General features: G+C 43.8%; 1 protein-coding gene across 6 annotated transcripts; it reads left to right on the top strand.

Annotated features, from left to right (window-relative positions):
- The first annotated feature begins 552 nt into the window (after positions 1-552).
- On the top strand, positions 553-25,448 carry med12 (mediator complex subunit 12). 6 transcript variants are annotated; one of them, XM_088385092.1, is made up of 42 exons: positions 553-729; positions 4,620-4,724; positions 4,805-4,996; positions 5,358-5,517; positions 5,599-5,774; positions 6,420-6,530; positions 6,846-7,121; positions 7,838-7,984; positions 8,055-8,154; positions 8,263-8,399; positions 8,497-8,628; positions 9,023-9,149; positions 9,262-9,551; positions 10,724-10,897; positions 11,081-11,225; positions 11,557-11,675; positions 11,826-11,969; positions 12,040-12,203; positions 12,563-12,694; positions 12,812-13,039; positions 13,132-13,276; positions 13,722-13,842; positions 15,141-15,251; positions 15,334-15,447; positions 15,522-15,658; positions 15,849-16,028; positions 16,214-16,285; positions 16,365-16,528; positions 16,636-16,797; positions 16,877-17,078; positions 17,362-17,471; positions 17,552-17,687; positions 19,595-19,744; positions 20,211-20,576; positions 20,677-20,812; positions 21,626-21,867; positions 22,194-22,268; positions 23,017-23,246; positions 23,325-23,553; positions 24,111-24,434; positions 24,895-24,976; positions 25,056-25,448. In XM_088385092.1, the coding sequence occupies exons 1-42, from the start codon at positions 628-630 to the stop codon at positions 25,091-25,093; spliced, it is 6,687 nt and encodes a 2,228-aa protein (XP_088241218.1). In that variant the 5' UTR covers positions 553-627; the 3' UTR covers positions 25,094-25,448. The 6 variants fall into 6 exon arrangements, with proteins under 6 accessions (XP_088241218.1, XP_088241205.1, XP_088241225.1 ...); XM_088385079.1 differs by having other exon boundaries at positions 554-729; positions 21,611-21,867; positions 24,114-24,434; XM_088385099.1 differs by having other exon boundaries at positions 555-729; positions 21,611-21,867; positions 24,114-24,419.

The raw sequence follows: 25,448 nt of genomic DNA, 5'->3' as shown, positions 1-25,448 counted from the left end.
GATGGATGGATGGATGGATGGATGGATGGATGGATGGATGGACGGACGGACGGACGGACGGACGGACGGACGGACGGACATTACAGCATTTCCCCCCATGTATTAACTCATTTTTTACAAGCATTTCTCTCCATGTACTAACTATAGGTTCAAAGAACAAGTTTACAATTGATGTGAGTGTAGACCCCAACTGAACTGGTCGCGAGCCAGTTGCAGGGCACAAACAACTATTTGCACTCAAACTCACTCCTACGGGCAATTTGGAGTGGTCAGTCAGCAAACTGCGTGTTTTTGGAATGTAGGTGTGGGAGGAAACCCACGCTGGCACAGGGAGAACATGCAAACTCCACACAGGAAGACCGGAGCCGGAATCGAACTCTTCACCTCTGAACTGTGAGGCGGACGTCCTAGACCAGTGATCACCGTATCACCTTTGTTAATATACATGTAATGAAAAACACTGCACGAAGGAATAGTAGATGGGGAAATATGTCACTACATTTTGGAGAGTAACTTATTTCTCTTATTTCGAAACGATAGACCCTTACCGGAAGTGTTTGTGGCTCTCAGCACTGTGTGCAGACGGGCTGAAGGAGCCAAGCAAAGCACTGGCTGTGATGCCGCTGGATGATGGCTGCCTTCGGAATCCTCAGCTATGAACACCGGCCGTTAAAGCGGCCCCGGCTCGGGCCTCCGGACGTTTATCCACAAGATCCGAAGCAGAAGGAGGTCAGAAAATTTTCTGCCCTTTGTGTTTAAGTGGACACGGGACTTTTTAGTGGAAGCGGCTGTGTGCTAGCTGCGAGGCTAACGTTAGCTAGTGGCGGCTAGCCTTCTCCAGCTAGCCCACTCCAAAAACGACTCGGGCCTGGGCAATAACAATGAACAACACCGCAGGAGACTTGTCACTTCTCGAGCTTGCGCGTCGGCTCCAATAACGAGCTTGTTGAAACACCAGACCTTTACTATCTTAGCATCAAATCGATGTATTTTTTTAAAATGGAAATGACCTCATTGTTTGGCGAATGAAATACGTTGCATTTAGGGAAGGGGGGTTTAAAAGTTAAACATCAGCGTGTTAGTTGGCTAACTATGCGCAGTTAAGCGTGTTTTAACTCATTTACTTTGAACGTCTGCTCGGCGGAGCTATGGGACTTGGGTAATTGCTCCTGATCTATTATTAACCTCAGGTTATCCGTTGATGCGAATGACAAACGGATTGGATGTTAATCTGAAGGCATTGATGCAACGTGTTCATTATAAAGAGCTATACATTTCACTGATTTGTTTTGGCTTGCACATCGTCTAAAGACGACGTCCGTCCACCCATCGGTTGTCCATACGCTTTTCCTTATCAGGGTCTCGAAAGTGAGCCTAGTTGACGCACGGTACACACTCGACTGGCCACTAGTCAGTCTTCAATTCCTCCCAACTGTTTTGAAACAGCAAGGATATTTACACATCGACTTTCTCTGCCAGTTAATTAAGCTAGGCTAGCTGAAATTCCAGAGTGAAAAAGCCACAGTATCCCAAGAAGCCAAAAGCTAGAGGCATCCAGCCGTACATCAATTTTCTTTGCCATTTAACTTCATCAGGATCCCAAGTGAGCTGACCTGCTACTTCAGAGCCTAGAATACTGACTAGCAGCTTTTAGCTAGTTAATAAGTTATTGTGCTGTCAGCACAAACACTGTTGAAAATAAACTCCCCGTACCACCACCACGTTGAAATTAACAGGAAGGCAAGAAAGTGCCTGGTACACACAAACATGCAGAATTTCATCACCAATCCACCAAAATACACTTGTCGAATATGTGATGCGCCAAACACAAATAGGGTCACACAAATAGCTGCACACAGTTATAACATTTTCAAAAGCTAACACTGCACTTTGGCTTTGACATTAGCGAGTGCTTTGGCTACCATTTCAAAGACGCTTTTTCACTTTGAAAGCTCATGCAACTTAGGTGCCGTGTCATTGGGTTGGTGGTTATTATGTTAATTAACTGTGGGAGATGTGCAGAACGTCTCGTTCTAAAGATATTGGCTGAAAGGTACTTGGTAGTTGCCTAGGAACTTCGGACTAGGGCTGCAACTGTCAAGTAGCTGTGGTGAAATGCACTGTAAAAAGAAAGTTATAAGTTGTTTTAGAATTGGGTTTCTACCGATGATCCCATTGATTAATTGTATAAAAGATTATTTTGCATTGTTAATCGCAATTTTGCACATGTGAGATGTTAGGTCGCAATCCTCATGTTTGACTGCTGTATCTGTGACTTTGAGTGTGAATGGCTTTAAAAGGCAGGGCATGACCCTGGCGTGTCGATTGTTAATTGCAATATTGCACATGTGAGATGTTATCCTTGACAATTTGGTGTCACAATCCTCATGTTTGAGTGCAGTATCTGTGACTTTGAGTGTGAATTCAAGATTCGAGAGTTTTTATTCGCCATGTTTGAGTGGCTTTAAAAGGCTGGGCCTAGCCTGGTGAGTGCATGAGAGTCAGCGAAAGACTGTTTATTAGCTCTGCTTGTTGAGTTACTCAGCATTAGTTGTGGCCATTGGCAGCTTGTGTATGAATGTGCTGATAACATGTTTGTTTTTCTTCCGCTTTGTTCAAGTAAGCCATTTAATGAGCACCAGACGGTTGCGTCTGTCGTTGACCACTTTGTGGGGGCTGTACGATATGATCTAACTAGCAATGGTAGGTGATATTAAATTAGCTTTCGATGCATTCCTTGTGTTGGCGATCATAAAAGTGTTTGTGGTATTTCGTCATCTTGGTTCAGTGTGCAATCATGCCAAACTCTGGACATATTTTTTTCTTTTACAGACTTTTTCTTCCTGACTCACGGCCATTGCTCCAACCTTTTTCTACACTGATTGGGAGCATGCACCTGCAGTAACATTAGTCCTTGTGGAAATATTAGTCATGCAAAGCTTCAAAGCAGAGATGTTGACCCTAGCTTTATATTTTCATAATCAAATTATTTGAGTTTTTTTTATTCAATGTAGCCCCACTGCAGACGATTGCAACTAAATGTCCATTTTATTCGCTTCGAGCCTACGTGACTTTCTGTCTAATGCGGTTTGGTCATTGTTTTGTCAAATGTATGTTCTAGTCATATTTTAAATGGATGATATAAGGACCATACGAAGCTAAATGACTCGCGCAGAAACCTTAGCGCTAGTGATTCAATGAATTTTGTGACCAATTTAAAGGTGTTAGATAATAGGAAGTTGGGCTGTTTGATCTTTAGGACTACTTTGTTACAGTTTTAGGGATAGCGAGGATTGTTTTTGATTCGGTGGGAAGTGGGAAGTTCACGGAAGCACCTCATCTACATAGTAACTCACAAGTCAAAGAGCATGGCCGGGACACAGTAGTAGAATAAGTGGCTGTTTTATTATTACTTCCATCCAATTCACATAGCATCACATAGCATAAAAACTTACTCAGTCCGCCTGATATTGTCTGTCATCTGCGTATTGCTTCTCTTTTCATAAAATGACAACAGACTTTGATGTGTGGCGAGCATTCACAGTGGCGGACGACTTTGGCTGTCCAACAACATGCCTGACCTAAATTAACGTAACAAAGGACCCCTTCAGCTGCCTAAAAACATGCCTTTCTAAAAAATCAAGACTTTCTATAAAACGCGCTTTCAGCTTTAACACGACTCCCAAAGTCAGCATAAAATTGAGATTTAGGTGTATTTAACAATAAAAAGGACATACTGCTTTCTTGACCATCCATCCATCCATCCATCCATCCATCCATCCATCCATCCATCCATCCATCCATCCATCCATCCATCCATCCATCCATCCATCCATCCATCCATCCATCCATCCATCCATCCATCCATCCATCCATCCATCCATCCATCCATCCATCCATCCATCCATCCATCCATCCATCCATCCATCCATCCATCCATCCATCCATCCATCCATCCATCCATCCATCCATCCATCCATCCATCCATCCATCCATCCATCCATCCATCCATCCATCCATCCATCCATCCATCCATCCATCATCTGTACCGCTTGTCCCCACTGGGGTCGCGGGCGTGCTGGAGCCTATCCCAGCAGTCGTCGGGCAGTAGGCGGGGGAGACCCTGAACTGGTTGCCAGCCAATCGTAGGGCACACAGAGACGAACAACCATTCGCACTCACACCTAGGGACAATTTGGAGTGATCAATCAGCCTACCAAGCATGTTTTCAGGATGTGGGAGGAAACCGGAGTGCCCGGAGAAAACCCACGCGGGCCCTGGGAGAATATGCAAACTCCACCCAGGGGGGGCCGGAGGTGGAATCAAACCTGCACCCTCCTAACTGTGAGGAGGTTGTGCTAACCAGTGCCCCACCGAGCCGCCCCTTTCTTGACCATATTATCCCCAAAACAAATTTGATATACATACAAGCATTTTGTTCCCTTGAACAGAATATGCAGAAATATTTCACTTTATTTTGGGAAATGTCACAAGCAACAGAAATGTACTTGTTTAATTTCACACTTGATGGATGTGCACTGTTCAGGCATTACAGTCTAGATACACATTTACTATTTGTATACATGACAAGACAAAGTAAATATGTTTTCTCCCACTAGGATGAGCTGACTGCATTGAATGTGAAACAAGGATTCAACAACCAGCCAGCTGTGTCTGGTGATGAACATGGGAGTGCCAAAAATGTCAACTTCAACCCCTCCAAGGTGACTTTTTTTTTCAATCTCCCGTGCCTCTCCCCACATTTAATTACCGTTCCCGCTTAACATTTTGTCCGACTTTACAGATCAGTTCCAACTTCAGCAGCATCATCGCTGAGAAGCTACGCTACAACACTTTTCCCGACACGGGCAAGCGTAAGCCGCAGGTCAACCAGAAGGATAATTTCTGGCTGGTCACAGCCAGGTCACAGAGCTCCGTCAATAACTGGTTCACGGATTTAGCAGGCACAAAGCCACTCACACAACTGGCCAAAAAGGTAGGAAGACCCCAAATTGAGGTCTCTGTAATTCTCATTAAGGCACCGATTATATTGATTTAGTAGTCAGTATCATCACTATGAATTGATTTCCTTGCTTCATCTGTAGCCTCTGGTGCTCTGTAAATTCTCCACAAGTGTTACTGTTATAAATTCCTGGGTTGAAATGGAGGCTTCTATTTGGATTGCACTGTTTTTATTGAATCTCGGGGCTCACGCATCCAGTGATTAATTGGGGCACTGCGTCTAAGAACATGTGAGTTAATGTGAGTTAGATGAGCCATCAACAGTATGAAATATATTTGTTTTTTTTGTTTTTTTTCATGTTGCCATTTTCTTTTTCATGAACTTGTTTTCACAGGTGCCAATTTTTAGTAAGAAGGAGGAGGTTTTCGGGTATTTGGCTAAATACTTGGTCCCCGTCATGCGCTCAGCGTGGATGATCAAGATGACATGCGCTTATCATGCAGCCATCACAGAGACGAAAGTCAAGAAGAGGCACGTGATTGATCCTTGTATTGGTAAGAAACACGTGTCTGCTCTCACCATTTTGGCTTCACGCAACGCGAGAATTCTTTTGACATTCAAATACGCGTTTATAGAATGGACCCAGATTATCACAAAGTACTTGTGGGAGCAACTCCAAAAGGTGGCCGAGTTCTACCGACAGTACCCCAGTCAAGGCTGCAGCTCGCCGCTCCCAGCCACACCCACTGACGTGGAGATGGCCACCAAGCAATGGGAGTACAACGAGAAACTGGCAATGTTCATGTTTCAGGTCAGTGCAATTGATTGAAATGGTATTATTACCAGTGGCTAGAAATTCTGTCTTTCTATTTGGATGAACTCTTCTGCAACGGGCTGAATTATAGTTGATGAAACTCAACTAATAAGACCATGCTATACCAACATTTCAGTTTGATGAATTTCTTTTTAAGGGCCATGTGGAGAACTACTAGTTACAATAATTGCCTCACATTTCTGAGGTTTTCCTTTCAAATCACGACTCTGGCCTTCCCGTGTGCTCTTACATTATTAGAGCAATAGGTTTTAATGTTTTGATTGTGGTATGTAATTTTTTGTCATATTTGCAATCGCCTCAATACATAGTCAATATTGTCCAGAAGCTTGATTTTATAAAAGAAAATTTGTGAATTGAAATTGCAATGCATATCAGAAAAAAACTCAATTCAGTCCTTTACTAAAATTGTTCAGCCCTCACCTCAATAGATACAATATGTCGTTAGTGTCCCATATTGCATGTTGTATTTTCCTATATTGCATGTTGTAGGTACATGGGACAACAGATTTCTATTTTTTTCCCCCCTGGATGTGATCAATCAGTTGATCAGCTGATCACAGGAGGCCACAAGAAAAATGGTCACAATCGATAAGTTTTCAATAAATGGATTGATGTGTTCAGGATGGAATGCTGGACAGGCATGAGTTCCTGACGTGGGTGCTGGAGTGTTTCGAGAAGGTCCGACCCGGTGAGGATGAGCTCCTGAGACTCCTCTTGCCACTTTTACTACAGGTAGACCTTTCTCACCTACCACTGACAGCCCAATTTCACTCCCTGTATCTTTTATCTTCTGTCCTGCTGGACCGCACGCACGCACGCACGCACGCACGCACGCACCCACACACACACACACACACACACACACACACACACACACACACACTTGTCTCAGTGTATGGTGATAGGCTGTCAAGATTTTCTCATAGCAGCTGCTTACCTTCATTCATGTGAAAGCCTTTCATTATGTTTCTTTTAAACCTCATGTCACAGGTCAGTGTATAGATAGTACGTATGTGTAATGCCTCTGTATTTCTTCCCTTCCTACAGTACTCGGGGGAATTTGTTCAGTCGGCCTACTTGTCACGCAGGCTGGCTTACTTCTGCACGCGACGCCTCAACCTGTTGCTAAGCGACGGCAGTTTGGGGCCCGGCGCAGGCGGCGGGCACCCGACACACGGCATTTTGACGCCACAGGGAAATGCCCTTCCCCCGACACCGACTACCCAGCCAGCTGGAGGGAACCAGCCCCAGACACCTTTCACAGACTTCTATATCTGCCCCCAGCACCGGCCTTTGGTGTTTGGCCTCAGCTGCATGTTGCAGGTACAATGGCGCTCGAGTGCCATCAAGTAGTTGATGCTTTCACTTTTGTTTTGATGTGCGTGCGTGGGTGCGTGCGTGCGTGCGTGCGTGCGTGCGTGCGTGCGTGAGTGAGTGATTGCTATGCGTGAGTGCTATGCGTGAGTGCTATGCGCGCGCGAGGACGTTATAGTATGCGGCGCAAAGGTCATACATTTAAATGTCTTATGTTCAAAAGAATGGCCATATTAATTGTATAGAGAAAACAATTCCAAAGACCAGCTCGCTCCGGAATAAATAGTCATATTTTGTGGGAGAAAATCTTAATAGAAGATATTCGCGATACAAGAATAGTCATAAGTTCACAAGGAAACAAAAGTTCTTTGTGTATACCTTGAAACTAATTGTAAATTTACACAAAAAATATGCACATGTAAAAAGTAGTTAAACACTAAATTTTAACTACATTTATGAGGGAAATAGTTCTCATCGTACAATATAATGTAAACAAGTCCTCATAAGATAAAGACAAGTTGTTAAACAAGAATGACACCTTTGAATGGGAAAGTCAATTTTGTGAATGTCAAAAAGGTATAATCTTTTCAACCAAACAAGAGAACTAGAATCAAGTCCCTAATTTGTGCTATGATGATGAGTTCAACAGTGTTTTGCCATCATTCATGTGATATTTGTTCTCAGTACTACGTCACTCACTAACTTGTTGTGCTGTTGTCTTTCAGAGCATAGTGTTGTGTTGCCCCAGTGCACTGGTATGGCATTACTCTCTCACAGACAGCAGAAACAAGACTGGCTCCCCTCTGGACCTCCTCCCCATTGCCCCCTCCAGCTTACCAATGCCAGGGGGAAACACTGCCTTCACACAGCAGGTACGTTTTTCTGCTGGAGAAAAATATATTATAACTTCAAAATGTTCATTCACCACCATCCACACCGCAGGTCCGTGTAAAGCTAAGAGAGATTGAGGAGCAAGTTAAGGAGCGAGGCCAGGCGGTGGAGTTTCGCTGGTCGTTTGACAAGTGCCAGGAGACCACGGCAGGTCGGGAAAAGTGCCCCCTTGTCTGCCTCTGACATCTGTTCACAGCATGAGGATTATGTTGGCGAGCACTGGACCATTGTTTGACAATGTTCTTCATTCCGTGGTCAGGGTTCACCATCGGGAGGGTGCTGCACACCCTGGAGGTTTTGGACAATCACAGCTTTGAAAAGTCCGACTTTAACAACTCGCTGGATTCCTTGTACAACCGAATATTTGGCTCAGGCCAGAGCAAGGATGGCCATGAGGTACTATTACAGATGTCTTAAACATTAATAAAAGAAAGACAAATCACATAGCGCAACATTGTTGACTCAAGTGCTGACAAAGTGCGCTCCTGTGCAGATGTCGCCGGACGACGACGCGGTGGTGACCCTGCTTTGTGAATGGGCCGTTTGCTGTAAGCGGTCAGGTAGACACAGAGCTATGGTGGTGGCCAAGCTGCTTGAGAAACGACAGGCTGAAATAGAAGCGGAGGTGAGTACCCCGCCTTCTCCCCGTCCTCTTTGCAGGATTGACCTGTTTGCTACCACTTTCTTATTCGCTACGTAAACTAAACATGTTGCTGACATAAAAACAGCTTTGCAAACTTGTTTACATTGTATATATATATATATATATATATATTAACATCTATCATATTTTTTTGTATACTTTATTTTTTCTATATACTTCATAGTTTTATTTTGCGCTGTTGTGTTGTACTTGTGGTTGACAGGCACCTAGAACACGGTGCAGTTTAACTTTTCCTCTTAATCAGATGAGATATGGAGAGAAGTGATAATTCCAGTTTCCATCAGAGAAGACTAGTACACATAGCAATTGTGAAACTAGCACTCAAAGGCTTCTATTCTGCCCATGTACGAGTCAGCGATGCGGCGAGTCTGAGGTGGTGGATGAGAAGGGCTCAGTGTCGTCGGGTTCCCTTTCCGCCGCCACGCTTCCAGTCTTTCAGGATGTTCTGCTTCAGTTCCTGGATACTCAAGCCCCCACACTCAGTGAGTCTCTGCCTCTTATTATATCACCCAGAGTACATATATTAAAGAGGATTTGAAACAAGCACGAGTCTTGTATTAAATTATTCATAACCAATTTTTGTCCTTTCTTTAGCGGAACCCGGCAACGAGAATGAGCGAGTAGAGTTCTCCAACCTAGTGCTGCTCTTCTGCGAGCTCATCCGCCACGACGTCTTCTCGCACAACATCTACATGTGCACACTCATCTCCCGTGGCGACCTATCCTCCGATGGCCACTTACCACGCCCACGCTCTCCAAGTGACGAGCCCTCAGATGAGTCTGATCGCAAGGAGCAGGACGCGGGCGGCAGCATTAAGATGGAGGACACCGCCCTGTCGGAGTCTATGGAAATCGACCACAACTCGAGTGCCAATTTTGATGAGGTATGCCGGTTATGAATAATATCAAGGGAAAGGCTGGGAAACCAATTTGAATTTGACAGCACTTTTTTTTTTCTGCTTGAATAGCTCTAAGCACAAGACTGCCACATGGCTGCAGTTGAGCTAGTTTACAAAAGTACAGTCACTGTTGCCAAATTAGTAATGCTGTTAGTTTCTCAACTCCTCGAGCACCTTTATTTTTTTAAAAGGTGGCTAGTCTATCGTGCTGACAACTGCCCAAGACATGCCAATGTATACAGTGATCCCTCGCTGTTTCGCGTTTCACCTTTCGTGAAGACGCTAGTTCGCGGGTTTATGAGTGACGGGACAACGGCATTTAAATACACGCTGATAGCAAGGGGCGTGCCTCTGAGCATTGTGCGTCACTGCGGACAAGTGCAGGAAGGGCGGCAGCCAGCCTGTCATGAACGAGGCAGGACAACCATGTGCAACACAGACTGTTTATTTAGGGAATGTGAAAAAAGGAAAAGGGAGGCTGGGATGCCAGCAGAGCAGGTAGGTGCATGAGGCGACTGATGAGCCAGTCAGTGAGCTCGCGTTGTGCGTCCTGGTGGCATCATTACACAGCGGATCAGGCAAACGTGAATCAGGGGGTGGGTGTGGGTGTGTCAAAGCAGACGACAAGCCAGGCGTACCGCTACACAGCGGATCAGGCAAACAGGAATCAGGTGGCAGATGTGCGAGTATCAAAGCAGACGAAACGGCGAGGACTTGGCGGCAAACGGCATTTATATACATGCCCTAATCAGCAGGGGACACGGGACGGGTGGTGACGATCAGCGCCGATTGGCATGCGCAGTTCCGTGTTGGCGACGCCCACCCCCCGAGGTCTAGTGCAGAGGGCGCGTCAGCTGGCCAGCAGGGCGAGAGCAGAGACGTGACACAGCCACGCACGAAGGAAAAATGCACTGCTGTGCGGAAAATAAAGCATGCTTGTTATCAGATGAAGTAAAGCAGAAGGAGGACAAAAGAGCAAATCTTGCTCGGATGATTCTGGCTTTTTCTTTTTTTATCAGTAATGGGAAACATTAATCTCTTCAATTTTTTTTTTTTTTTTTTTTTACAAAAACATACATTTTATTTTAAGGCCATATCGCTCATCCCAGATCAAAGGATATCTTGTGTGTCACATTTCACCACAATTCGCCTTGCAGATGTTCTCTCCTCCAATGCACTGCGAGTCCAAGGGCAGCCCCTCCCCAGAGAAATCAGCACCTGAGCATGATGGCAAAAACACCTGTAAGGACAAGTGCATGGACCCTGCCTTCCCCCAACTATATGACCAGCCCCGACACATTCAGTACGCCACCCACTTTCCCATTCCTCAGGTGAGGAAACAAATATCTCAGATTGCAATATAGAACAAGATTCCTGTATAGTTGGAATTAGATCAGAAAAAAAGTGATTTAATTTGCTTTCTGTTATGCCGCGACTCCGGTTATCTGGGCCATCTCTTCACCGGTGGTTTATTTGCTACCTTCTCACGCGTTACAAAACCTGCCTCATCACAGGAGGAGAATGCCAGCCACGAGTGCAACCAGCGGCTCGTGGTCCTCTACGGCGTGGGCAAACTGCGGGACGAGGCCCGACACACCATCAAGAAGATAACCAAAGATATCTTGAAGGTGCTCAACCGCAAAAGCACTGCAGAAACAGGTATTTTGCTCTCTAGTTCAGTGATGAGTCATTTGTTTTTCACTATATTTTGCACTTTTTAGTCCTTAGTCCGGGTGTTGATGCCTGCAGTCAAACTCGTCCTTATGATCTGTGAATACGATTGCACCTCATGATGTGTGAATGCAATTTACATTACATCCAATTAGTATACCATATCAGTCTTAGCTTCTAATATTTTTTTAGTCCTGATAAATCATGAATATATTTTGAATATTCATAACAAGATATTCTTGGCATGACTTGAAAAATAAGTAAGTGCATGTCACATTTGGAATGTATTATTGGGTTTAGCTGAATTTGTTTTGTACAGGGGGTGAGGAGGGACAAAAACGAAAAAGGAGTAAGCCAGAGGCCTTTCCCACCGCAGAAGATATATTTTCCAAGTTCCAGCACCTCTCCCACTTTGACCAGCACCAGGTCACCTCGCAGGTTAGGTTGCTTCTACGAATTTTCACAATGTTTCTTTACTGTGAAATTTCAGTGTGAACTGAAGAGATTTCACTTTTGTCTGAGTCAAGGATGGATATCAACAACTGTGACCACTGTTGTGTGTGTGTTTTACCCCTTTCCCTGGTGCAGGTGTCCCGAAATGTGCTGGAACAGATCACCAGCTTTGCCTTAGGAATGTCTTATCACTTGCCTCTTGTGCAGCACATTCAGTTCATCTTCGACCTCATGGAGTACTCCCTCAACATAAGTGGCCTCATCGACTTTGCTATTCAAGTAACTGCACTTGTCAAATTTTTAAGTGGTCGCTGTCGTGGCTTCGTCAACGAACGGTTTGTTTTTGTAGCTTCTGAACGAGCTGAGCCTGGTGGAAGCCGAGCTGCTGCTCAAATCGTCCAGCCTGGTGGGCAGCTACACCACCAGCCTGTGTCTTTGCATTGTCGCTGTTCTGAGGAGGTACCACTCCTGCCTCATTCTCAACCCCGAGCAGACGGCACAGGTTTTTGACGGGTACGTCGCTCATGATCTTTTGACCGCCATCAGCAAATAAGCACCAGGCAGAACAATTAAATGCTTTTCCACTAGTCGGCAGATGGTACAAGTAACCTGTGTCAGAATAATAGCTTTGAGTTAAACTAAACAGAGCCAAATTTCACAGTAATAACATTTTTTCAGCATTTGGCTTAGGATTTTATTATTGCATAGATTTGTCACTGAAAATGCTTACAACTTGCAAGGTAAGGTTAAATCGTTTTCTTGATGCCTTAGCAATGTCTTACACAAGGGCTGAATTGGGATGACGACGACTAAAATATGAATCCAAAAACCCTGCTGAACTGACATTTTCTTTTTGTCAAATGGTGCCCTAGGCTACGCATTGTGGTGAAGTCTGGTGTGAACCCAGCAGACTGTTGTTCCGCCGAGCGCTGCATCTTGGCCTATTTGTATGATCTCTACACCTCCTGCAGTCACCTCAAGAACAAATTTGGCGAGATCTTCAGGTACTGAATTAGTTTACAATTCATGAGAAAAATCTATTGATATGCTTATGAAGTACATAAAAGTGTGTAAAATATTAAGATTTAAAATAAACATTCATGCATTTTCTTCCTTTTTAGTGAGTTCTGCTCAAAGGTGAAGAATTCCATCTATTGCAACATCGACCCTTCGGACTCCAACATGCTGTGGGACCCCGTGTTCATGATGGAGGCCATCGCCAACCCTTCGGCACACAACTTCAACCACTCCATGGTGGGCAAGATCCTCAACGACAGCCCGGCCAATCGCTACAGCTTTGTGTGCAATGTGCTCATGGATGTATGTGTGGACCACCGGGACCCCGAGAGGTACTACATGTATATTGAGATATCGGGATACATAACCCAACTTATAACTTGTCCCACAGTGGTTGAGATAAGAGTGATGTTTCTCTTCCAAGGGTGAACGATATTGGGATCCTGTGTGCCGAGCTGACGGCATATTGTCGCTCCCTGAGTGCCGAGTGGCTCGGCATCCTCAAGGCCCTCTGCTGCTCCTCTAACAACGGCAACTGCGGCTTCAACGACTTGCTGTGCAACGTCGACGTACGTTTGTGTTTACCTAACTAAATGCTGTTTCTAACTTTCAACACCCAGTCTCCAACTCAAACACAATTGGTTCCCTCTTAACAGTTGAATTGCAAGGGTTCACTTCTAAGTTGTATAGTTTTGAATGTTTGACATTGAAAGGTCCGCTGTAAATTGTCAGTAAGAAAGAATGTGAGAGTGATTGCTTGTTTTTCTTTATGTTCCTTGCAATTGGCTGACAACCAGTCCAGGGTGTTCCTCACCTGTCTCCCAAAGTCAGCGGGGATAAGTGCCTGCACACGTGTGACCCTAACACACGTGCTCTAGAAAATGGAGTTCCACTGTGTCCAAAATTGAATGAACTCCTCTTTTGATTTCTTAAGTTCATATTCCTTTGACTTGCTCTTACTTAATTGTGACTCTTAACAGGCTTCTTTTTTTTTTTTGCTCTTATGTCCCTCAGGTTAGCGATTTGTCTTTCCACGATTCCCTGGCAACCTTTGTGGCCATTCTCATTGCAAGACAGTGTCTTCTTCTGGAGGACCTGGTGCGCTGTGTGGCCATTCCATCACTCCTCAATGCAGGTAAAAATCTATATTTACATATTTCCTCAAATAGTGGCTATCCCGCTAGTAGTGCCCCAGACTCAATTAGTTACTATTTAACTATATATAACCTAGCAGTGACGACAAGGGTGAGAAGCGGGTGGAAGAAAGTCAGGGAACTCATGCCCTTCTTAACATCTAAGGCCCCATCCCTGAAGATGAGAGGCCAAGTGTACTCAGCCTGCGTCAGAAGTGGTATGACGTACGGAAGTGAGGCATGGGCCCTGAAAACAGAACATGAAGACAAACTAAACAGAGCAGAAATGAGGATGATCAGATGGATATGTGGTGTGTCAATGAGGGAGGAAAAGACCAGTGCAGAGCTGAGAAAGAAGATGGGAGTGGAGGCCATAGTGGATGTGGTGAGGAGAGGCAGACTGCGATGGTACGGACATGTAGTGAGGAAGGACGAGAACGACTGGGTGAAGAAAGTCATGTCGTATAACGTAGAGGGAACAAGACCCAGTGGCCGGCCTAAAAATACCTGGCAGACGACCGTGTCAGCCGACATGAAGGCACTCGGCATCAACCACGAGATGGCCATGGACCGTTCCCGGTGGAAGAAAGCCATATCAAGAATCCAGTCCAACCCAGCGGTGCCTGGAAAGCGAACTTTAAACCGATGATGATGATGATGTAGTCTGCGTAATATTTAAGATAAACGGACCCACCCCCCCTTCCCAGACTTCTTTTATTTTTTGACAAGGCACGCGCCGTGCGACTGTTCGTGGCCGGGGTTGCCAAATCCTCTCCCCCCACCTTGTTTACAGTGTATTTAGCGGAGTTTTATTTTAAAGTCTAAGAAGAGGAAACCTGGTTTCCTTGAACGACAGTAAACCGCCATTCAAAATCACTCATTGGCCCCAAAATGAGCGCGTTTACAGAAATGGTCACGGAGCTCAGTTCAGTTCACGGTCTTCCAAAATATGAACGAGTTCATGAACGAGTTCATTGAATGCGTTGAGGTACAACACTGCCTGTTAAATATGGCACACGCGTAGCGGTTGAGTTGTGCATGCACGTCTCAGAACAGAAACACCAAAGAATCATTTTTCCTCGATTATATGAATTTTGAGATCATCTGGAGCCAAAATCGGGATCATGATTAAAATTTGGTTAATTAAGCAACCCTACTACACTCGTTAAGTGTTCCCACTTTGTACTCATGTTACCTTTTTTTCCCCACCACTCCTGGTAAACAATTAATGGACATATTTTTTAATTCAGATTTTGCAGTAGTTCATTCTGTCATGTTTTGAACAACCTCATCCTTTTAGCATGCAGTGAGCAAGACTCGGAGCCTGGAGCAAGGCTCACCTGCAGAATCTTATTGCACCTTTTCAAGACGCCGCAGCGCAACCCTGTGCCCCAGGATGGCATTAAGTCAGGTAATGAAAAAAGATTATATACTTATGTTTATGTTATGTTTCAAAAAGAGGGGGAAAAATAAGACTTTGCAACAACTTGCAGATAAGTCTTCTGTGGGTATCCGGTCATCATGTGACCGCCATCTCCTGGCGGCATCACAGAACAGCATAGTTGTGGGAGCTGTTTTTGCTGTTCTCAAAGCTGTCTTCATGTTAGGTAAGGAAATGTGGTAGGTTACCAGAACGGCGGCCACAAGTTGACATTTGACACCAGTCTTGTTGTCGTTGCAGGTGATGCTGAGTTAAGGGGCTCTGGACTGTCTCACTCGGCTGGCCTTGATGACCTGTCAGAGGGCCGAAATGTCTCCATAGAAACAGCTAGCTTGGACGTGTATGCAAAGTATGTTCTGAAGACCATCTGCCAGCAGGTGAGCGTATCTGGCTGAACCCAAAAACAGTTTTTTCCCTTCATTAATTAATTTAAGCATTGTGGAGGAAGTGAAGCAAAATCCAAACCTAAGCGATAAACAATTGTATGGAATATTACTTGCAAAATGTGACACAAGGAACTTACACTGTCATTGTTCTGTGCTGACCTCTCGTTTTTCCTCTCTACAGGAGTGGGTGGGGGAGCGCTGTCTGAAGTCTCTGTCTGAGGACAGCAGTGCCCTTCAGGATCCGGTGCTGGTCAACATTCAGGCCCAACGGCTGCTGCAGCTCATTTGCTACCCTCACCGGCAGTTGGACAGTGATGACGGTGACAACCCGCAGAGGCAGCGTATCAAACGAATCCTACAGGTTGACCATCTTTTTTTGCTTTTGCTGGAAGGTTACTTTCTTATGTTCTTTCATTAAAATTTGAGTGAACAGGCACCTTATTTTATAAATAGGTGCAATTTGAAGTGGGCCCTCTTCTGGCAGTGCCATGTCTTAATCTCCACAAATGAACAGAATGAAAAATGAAATAAACTCTGTTCTTATAGAATATGGACCAGTGGACAATGAGACAGTCATCTCTGGAACTTCAGCTGATGATCAAACAGAGCACAAACAATGCAAGTCACTGGACCATTACAAGCTAGTAGCATCCATGACCACCATTTAAAACACATTGTTGTAATTTCCCTCTTGCAGGAGCTCTATTCTCTTTTAGAGAACATAGCCAAGGCCACAATCGAAGTGTTTCAAAAATCAGCTGAGATGAACTCCAATAACCCCTCAGGGAACGGCGCAGTGCTCCAAAGTGGCTCTGCGTCCAACAGCAGCAGCACCACCAGCAAGATAAAACCTATTCTAAGGTGAGCGTATTGAAAAGTCTGGGCGATAAGGCCTTAAAATAAAAAAATTAGAATGTTTTTTTTTCTTCTTCCTTAGAGATGACATTATTTTGTACCGTCTGTTTCAGCTCGTCAGAACGGTCAGGTGTGTGGCTGGTGGCTCCGTTGATAGCCAAGCTTCCCACTTCAGTTCAGGGACATGTTCTGAAGGCAGCCGGAGAAGAGCTGGAGAAAGGACAGCACCTTGGTTCGTCCTCACGGAAGGAGAGGGATCGCCAGAAGCAGAAAAGGTAACTGACAATTATTTTTCATCACTGGATCCCTGTATAATGCTTGTCAATCGACCCCCCCCCCCCTTCCATTTCTCAGTATGTCCCTGCTAAGCCAGCAGCCATTCCTGTCTTTGGTGTTGACCTGCCTGAAAGGTCAGGATGAACAGCGGGAGGGTCTTCTCACCTCCCTCTACAGCCAAGTTCAGCAGATTGTCACTAACTGGAGAGAGGACCAATATCAGGACGACTGCAAGGCCAAGCAAATGATGCACGAGGCCCTGAAACTGCGGCTCAATCTTGTAAGGAAACTTAAAAAAATAAAATCTGGATTAAAAATCAAATTGGGCACCTTTATAGAGACACAATTTCATGTTTATTTAATTGATTCAATGCTTAAAATATCTACGTATATGACATACTGGATTTGCCCTTTGTAGCTTGATTTATTTTTCATTAAATGACTGTCAGTAAAAACAAATCCATCTGTCTGTGGAAAAATATGGCTAGAGCAGAGTCAGTTGTTGCTGCCATTTTATAAATCGTACATGAACGTTAACTGTACATTTGCCCGCCACTAACAAGGTGGGCGGCATGTTCGACACGGTACAACGCAGCACCCAGCAGACCACCGAGTGGGCCGTCCTCTTACTCGACATCATCAGCAGCGGAACGGTTGACATGCAGTCCAATAAGTGAGCCAAGCCACTTTTTCACCACCGTCAATCGTGTGGATACGTAACATGGTCTCAAAGTTTCTAATTCTGTCCAACAGTGAGCTCTTCACAACCGTGCTGGACATGCTGAGCGTACTGATTAATGGCACGTTGGCTGCAGACATGTCCAGCATTTCTCAGGGCAGCATGGAGGAGAATAAGAGGGCCTACATGAATCTAGTCAAGAAGCTCAGGGTAAGAACAACACTTCTTTCTTGCTCCAGCTGGAACGATAGTCACATTTTAGTTCTTAGAGTAATTTGTATTACTATTAGTATTTGTACAGCATATTGATGATCTATCCAGGAACCCCCGAAGTGGTGTTTGCGATGCTAGACTAGAATAATTTAGTTAAACACTGAAACGTAAAGCGGAAACATCTGTCGTAAGCTCTGATGATACTTGCAGCATTATCTTGCTGGGAACAGAAAGATGTTTTAAATTGGAAGCACATGGCCATACAAATTCCACTTCACCCACTTCGTCAGTGTAGCCATAACATGACTGCATCAAAGGAGGCATGGTATATTTCTGAGGCTACACTTTTCTGACTTCTGAATATTCAAATTTGGAGTTACAGAATGTTTAGAATGTTGGCAGAAAAGTGCCAAAAGTCACATAAGTGTAAAAGTAGTACAGCAAATAATGACGAATTTAAGTCACAAGTTATATTTTAATTTAAAAAAAATCATTATTTCTTCTCGTTTTACATTTTTTCAGCATGTCCAAAATTAGATTAATTATACCACATCTTAACGTGTATTTGGTTAAAATGTTGATCACACTGCAAGTTAAGAGGATTCTTTAAAATGTTTTACTCAAAATCATAAGCAATGAACCAGTTTCTTGTGTGATTTAACATAAAGAATCACTTTAAAATTGGTCACCGGTTTAACAGCTTTAGCTTATACCATTTGGCATGATACATGCACAAAAATACAGTGGAGCCTCAGTTCTCGACCACAATCCGTTCCAGAAGGCTGTTCGAGAAGTGAATTGTTCGAATTCCGAATCATGTTTTTTGCCATTACAAATAATGGAGAAAAAAATCTGTTCCCTGCAAAAAACACCTTTTTTAAGCATTTTTTCATTTGCGCATTTTTTGTCCGATCGCGCAACTGCGGCGCACCGCCGAACATGCAACCGTAGCGTGTCGCCGACCGCGCAACTGCACCGCGCTGGTCGCATTATTGTAACAGAGCCCTCACTGAAATTTAGAAAATATTTTAAAAGTCCTGATGTACTTTCCAAAATTTAAGTGGACCTCAGTGCGCAGGGAGCTTAATTTTGTCCGATTGCGCAACTGCAGCGCACCGCCGAACGCGCAACTGCACCGCGCTGGTCGCATTATTGTGACAGAGCCGTCGCTGAAATTTAGAAAATATTTTTAAAGTTCTGATGTACTTTCCAAAATTTAAGTTGACCTCAGTGCACAGGGAGCTTAATTTTGTCCGATCGCGCAACTGCAGCGCATCGCCGAACACGCAACCGTAGCGCGTCGCCGACCGTGCAACTACACCGCGCTGGTTGCATTATTGTGACAGAGCCATCGCTGAAATTTAGAAAATATTTTTAATGTCCTGATGTACTTTCCAAAATTTAAGTGGACCTCAGTGCGCTGGGAGCTTAATTTTGTTCGATCGCGCAGCCGCAGCGCGCCGGGCGCTCACATAGCTTTAAGAGCGTCTTTTTGTTTTAGGATGGCTTTACTGCTCCCACTTGCTTCCTTTGGAGGCATGATTAGAGTTGATGCAATCCTCAGAGTAACGAGAATGTAATAACGAACGGAGTCAGTTGGCATGCGGATCCTCTCGGCTCATCTCGCGATGTTCAACAACCGAAATTATTTACCGATTTTTTTTGTTCGAACACCGATTTGTTCGAGAACCGGGACGTTCAAAAACCAAGGCGCCACTGTATATCATTAGGACGATGCCTGGTGTGATATATTGAGCTTGTTGTGCATTGTGTAGTTTTTTAATTCCTGTAAGTGCTGCAATATTTGCCATGTCTGCAAAAGCTCAGTGTCAGTTCTTCAGTGTACAAAGGCGTCTTCACCACTCAAGATTAACATATTTCTGCAAATTTTCATGCGTCTGCAGAAGGAGCTTGGGGATCGGCAGTCGGAAAGCTTGGAGAAGGTTCGCCAGCTGCTGCCACTACCTAAGCAAACACGTGATGTCATCACGTGTGAACCTCAGGGTTCACTGATCGACACCAAGGGGAACAAGATAGCTGGTTTTGAGAAAGAGGTAAGCTGTTGCAGAGTGACAGGTATCAATCACCAAGCTGTTGTTTTAAATCAGGGAAGAGCAAACTATGACCACCTGGCTACATGGTATACAGCCCACAGTGTTTGTTATCAAGAGTCCTGTAATATCTGTAGCATTAATTTAGCTTTTTTTTTCATGAAAATTAACATCTCACTAAGTCATTTGTTGATCAAGTTATTGTAAGTAATGAAATAATAAAAAATCATCAGGTTTACATATACATGTGGATTTTTTTCAATTCATTAATCCATTGACAAAAAAATAGTTATATTATTCTACATACATTATTTTAAATATCATCAAATACTTATTTTGCCATTATTGAACTGATTATAAATAATCCAACTGCAAATTAGAGTGAATTATTTCAATTTTAACAAACTATTTTGCATACACAATTCCACCTAACAACCCCAATGCTGACTAAATGTATAATTTCCATCAGGGGCTTCAAGTGTCGACCAAGCAGAAGATCTCCCCTTGGGACGTCTTCGAGGGCCTCAAACACTCAGCCCCTCTTTCATGGGGCTGGTTTGGTACGGTGCGCATGGACCGCAAGGTGACCAAATTTGAGGAGCAGCAACGCTTCCTACTCTACCATACGCACTTGAAGCCCAAACCGCGCAGCTACTACCTGGAGCCGCTCCCACTGCCGCCCGAAGAAGAGGAGCCGCTGACACCCATCTCGCAGGAGCCCGAGAAGAAGATGCTGGAGGCCGTGAAGCCGGAGAAGAGCGTGCCCTCCGTGCCCTCTGATTCCAACAAGAAAAAGTCAAACAAGAAAAAAAAGACTCCGTCGGCAAAAACGGAGGTTTGGAAATCTTCTTGTGTTTTGTTTCAATAGTTTTAGAAAATAAGTTATACTCGGTATTTCTTTGACTACTGACCTTGTTCACTCTTACTTTCTAAAGGATTACGTGAACCGTACGCCTGGTGTGAGCTACGGAACAAACATGCCACCAGAGCTCATGCAGAATCCTTACAGCAGGTTGCCCTATGGCCAGCAGAGCATGGGCATGTACACACAGAACCAGCCTTTACCTCCTGGTCAGTACTTAATACCAGCATATTTAAAAGAGACATATTATGGCTCACTTTTTAAAACTGGTCCTAGATGTCTTCAAGAAAAGTCTCTGGCATTCTTCTACTAAAAAACTCAAAGGTGAATTAAGAATAAGAAAAAGACTTACAAATTATGGCACACCTAATATCCTCTCATTAGTGCCAATCACTCAATATATTCTTTATTCTCAGCGAAAAGCGCTATTACACCAGCTGAACCATTGAGAGAGTCCTCTTCATCACTCACCACCCAAAATGGAAGAAAAATAAGTTCTTAACTAATATTCAGTAACTTCCTGTTGTGTCATTGCGCTCAAAGTTCTTTCAGAGTCTCCGCTTATGCATGATCTGTCTGTCATGCTGACTTGGTAGTTTTGGTAGTCTTTCCTGGTGCCTCTCTGAATGCTGCGCCCTGCTGTGCAGTATGCATACATTTTGACCAGGCACGGCACTAAGCGCTGCTAACAGGAGAAGTAAACAAAAATGTCATTCAGCATTATGAAAGTAATGTACAATATCAGGCCCGTGTATCACGATACATGTGACGCGCAGCGTAATTTGACCTCCGTGCGTGATACGCATTGCATCGTGATGTTGTTGGCAATACCCAGCCCTAGTGATAAATATGCTGTATTCTCAATCACTTCAATATGGCATAAGACTTTTATGAAGACACTTGGGAATAGCTTTAATATGTGAAGGAATGCCATCATGTATCTACCTTTACATCATGCTTGCTCCATTGTCCTATTTCGCACTCTCAAGTGGGTTCTCCTCCCGCAGGGGGACCTGGTTTAGATCCTCCTTACAGGCCTGCTCGCAATCCCCAAATGAACAAAATGATGACCACGCGGCCCAGCTACCCGGGCATGATGCCCACAATGCAGGGCAACATGCCAGGAATGATGGGTATGGAGAAACCTTACCAAATGGTCTACAAGCCTCAGCCTAACATGCAGCAGAACCAGATGCTGCGTCACCAGCTGCAGGTCAGACTGGTGAGTCAGGCTCCACTGACAGGTCAAACTGCTCCTCACCAGGTAGAGTTCATTCAATGCTCTAGTTAAGATCAAGTAGAAGTAGCAAAGACTCCTAGTTGCTCTCATCAGCCCTTCAATGGTCTTTACACACTGGTGAAGTGATCATTGATAATCAACTGCGTCTGTCCAAGTGCAGAACTGCTTGACAAGAATAGATAGTATATAAAGTGTGTGTGATTGGTCTAAGTCATTAAAATGCAAAAAGGTTACGTGGCTTTTTTACTGCAGAATAAAATCACCACCCTGGTGTTTGATGAGGACCTCAATTGTAAACCGCAAGTATAATTTCTTTTCATTTTACACTGACGCTGTATTTGTTGTTTCAGAATCACAGCATGATAGGGCAACAGATCAGACAAATGGCACCCAACCAACCTTACTCTTCAATGCAGCCATCTCAAGTAAGTTGATTTCCTATATCTACTAATTGTGTTAGCCAGCTACGACTGTAAAACACACAAGTTAATTGCATACACCATTGCGTTACCAAAACTAGTGGCTGGCCCCCTAATAAATGCTGTGGCCCAGTTAAGTTCCATCCACTTAAGACAAATTAAATCCGCCCTCAAGTAAACGCCTCATTTTTTTTTCTGTCCATCTGTAAATGCTATCGTTTAACTCCTCAGCACATTTGAACTCCGTTGCTAACCAAAATAGCAGAACCAAAGCATGTGAACAGCCTTTTAAAATAAGTCTTATGTCAAAGTCTTATGTCAAACTTTGTGCATGACGGAGGAGCTAAGTTGGGCCTGGTTTGTTAAGGAAATGTTTTTGCCAGATGGGGTGGTTTTTTTTTTTTGCAAAACTTTAAATTGTAATGTTGTAAAATGAGTTTCATTGTGAATAAGATGTCTCGGGATGATCATTTCTGGGATATTCATGCATTAGATAAACTATTAATATAGCCAATTGGTCATAAATTTTGCTATTTGCAGCAGGACCCGTATTTTCTAAAGGTGGGGATCTAAGATTTGATATGACTACAAAAATATATTTGTCAAGATATAAGCCTCTTTCAGTCGTTGAATAAATATATACCCTTGGCAACTACTTTCAGAACTATAGTACTGTACTGTATTTTAGAAAATGTTCCACACTGGTCACGGTCAGATTTCCCGGCTCATCCACCGTCTCCTGTTGTTTATCCAGAACTTATCTCAGGGCTACACGTCATATGGCTCACACATGGGGATGCAGCCACACCCGTCCCAAGGTGGTGCCATAGTTCCCTCCTCTTTCGGGAACCAGAACTTCCAGGGCGCCCACCCAGGAGCCAACCCAGCCGTGGTCGATCCGCTAAGGCAAATGCAGCAAAGGCCCAGTGGTTACGTTCACCAGCAAGCACCGGGATACGCACACAACATGCAGAACGCACAGAGGTCAGTTTGTCGTGCGGTTTATGATGTGGACTGCCATGATGAATACACGCTTTATTTTATCAATGTGCCGCCAAGCAGGTTTGCCCACCAGCCCATCCAACAGAATCCCATCATGCACGGTCTCAGTCACATGGGAGGCCAGGGTGGCCCTCCGGGCATGAGGCCCAATCAGATTCTGACAGAACAGCAGCAGCAGCAGCAGCAGCAACAACAACAACAGCAGCAGCAGCAACAGCAGCAACAGCAACAGCAACAGGCAGCAGCACAACAACAGCAGCAGCAGTACCTCAGACAGCAAGCACTCAGAGTATGTAGCTCACAATAACTTTTCCACACGGGGTTCTGGGGATCCTTAAAAAGTCGTAAAATCTCCAAAAAGGTCTTAAATGGCATTAAGATTTTTTAGATCAGTCTTTCAAAAGTCCTAACGAAATGTTCACGTGAGCGCAGATGCACATTAAGTAATTTTGATAAAGTAAGTCAACTTTGGTCTTAAATTTTTCAAATGGAATTTAAAAGTCTTGACTTTAACTTGACTTAAGTAGTAGGAACCCTATTCATAATACTTTGGGTTGAATTGGGAAAAAAACCCAGAGCCTTTTTTTTTTTTATTATTGTCATTTTTGTTATTCTTGCAATATTTTGTAAGGAAAGCGAGGGCCTGTTGTAGAAATTAACAATATTGCCATTGTTTTACTATTTATGTCAAGTTCAACTAGAGATCTATTATGCAGAAATGCAGAAAAATGTTAAGAATAGGCTGACTGAGTGAATGCCACACATTTTTCTAAAAGCAAATATATATATATATATTAACACAATAGAGCAGAAGTAATAAGGGTGTGTGTAAATATGTCCAAACAGCAGCAGCAGGCTCAACAAGTTCATCAACAACAGCAGCAGCAGCAACAGCAACAACAACAACAACAGCAACAAGTCCAGTCCCAGCAGGTCCCTCCTCAACAGCAAGTCCCTCCTCAACAGCAGGTTCCTCCTCAGCAGCAGCAGCAGCAGCAGCAGCAGCAGCAACAACAACAACAACAACAGCAGCAGCAGCAGCAGCAGCAACAGCAACAGCAACAGCAGCAGCAGCAGGTGTCAGGCGTGCCTCCACCAGGGCAGCAACAGAACCAGGGTCTGGGCATGCAACCACTGCCTCCACAGCAACCCATGGTACGACCCAGCACAGTAAGACTCGACACAGTGTGTATGTGTTTGTGTGTGGGTTGGTGTTTAATAGAGTAACTTAAAAACAACTACATGTAACATTAAAAAGTCCCTGCAAGCCCAAGTATCACAATTTAGAAAATAAAATAAAAAACTCTAAATTTCTTTTTTTAATAGAATTACATCTGCTGTGATTTTTTTCATAAGACAGTTTGATACATATCTCGACATGGAACACCGTACGATTTAAGGACTTTACATTTTGAAATGCAGCGATTGGATTTGGTTAATCAAAACTCAATTTCAATCAAATCTGTTTTTACTACACTCTGTGTATACAGTATGTGTTTGCTTGTTTGTGTGGTTTTATTTATCTGTAGTCTTTACTATTGAAGAAACACATTTTACAGGACATTGGAATTTAAAGCTGTACCCGGTGCTCTTACACAACAATATCATAACATGCGTATTCATGTTTTAGTTCCCGCGTCAGGGCATGCAGCAGACACAGCAACAGCAACAGACAGCCGCTCTGGTCAGACAATTGCAACAACAACTCTCAAGTAAGTGCCAGTCCCTTTCGCTTGATGCCACTTCTTCTCAAACTTGTTGCGTATAACTTTTTTTTTTTTTTTTAAATAGATACACAGCCAGGACAGAGCACCAATTCATATTACTGACCATGAAAGCGCATAGCTCTGAATGGTTTATGTAGTGGCACAAATCTGGTGGGAGGTCCGAGGGTAATGACAGAAAAGTGTCTTTACATCACTTTTGTCACCGTCGGAATATGGAGACCAAGATACAAATGGAAAAGGCCATGTAAAAAAAAAAACTGAAAGGACAACAATAATGCATTTTTCCTGTATTTTATTTTTCTTTGTACATTTTCAGTTTTCTGTATTTCTCATTAAATCATGTCAAGTTTTTGTCTTGTAATGTCTTGTTTGCTACCTGTATTCTGTATTTAAGTTAAAAGAAATGTGAAATGGAAAATTTTGATAAAATCAAAAGCAAAAAAAGACTTCCCTGAAA

This window comes from Syngnathus floridae, chromosome 1 (assembly GCF_059516105.1).
Source record: "Syngnathus floridae isolate MCC-2025c chromosome 1, RoL_Sflo_1.0, whole genome shotgun sequence".
Classification (NCBI taxonomy): Eukaryota; Metazoa; Chordata; class Actinopteri; order Syngnathiformes; family Syngnathidae; genus Syngnathus; species Syngnathus floridae.
This window is presented reverse-complemented; position numbering and strand designations above follow the sequence as displayed.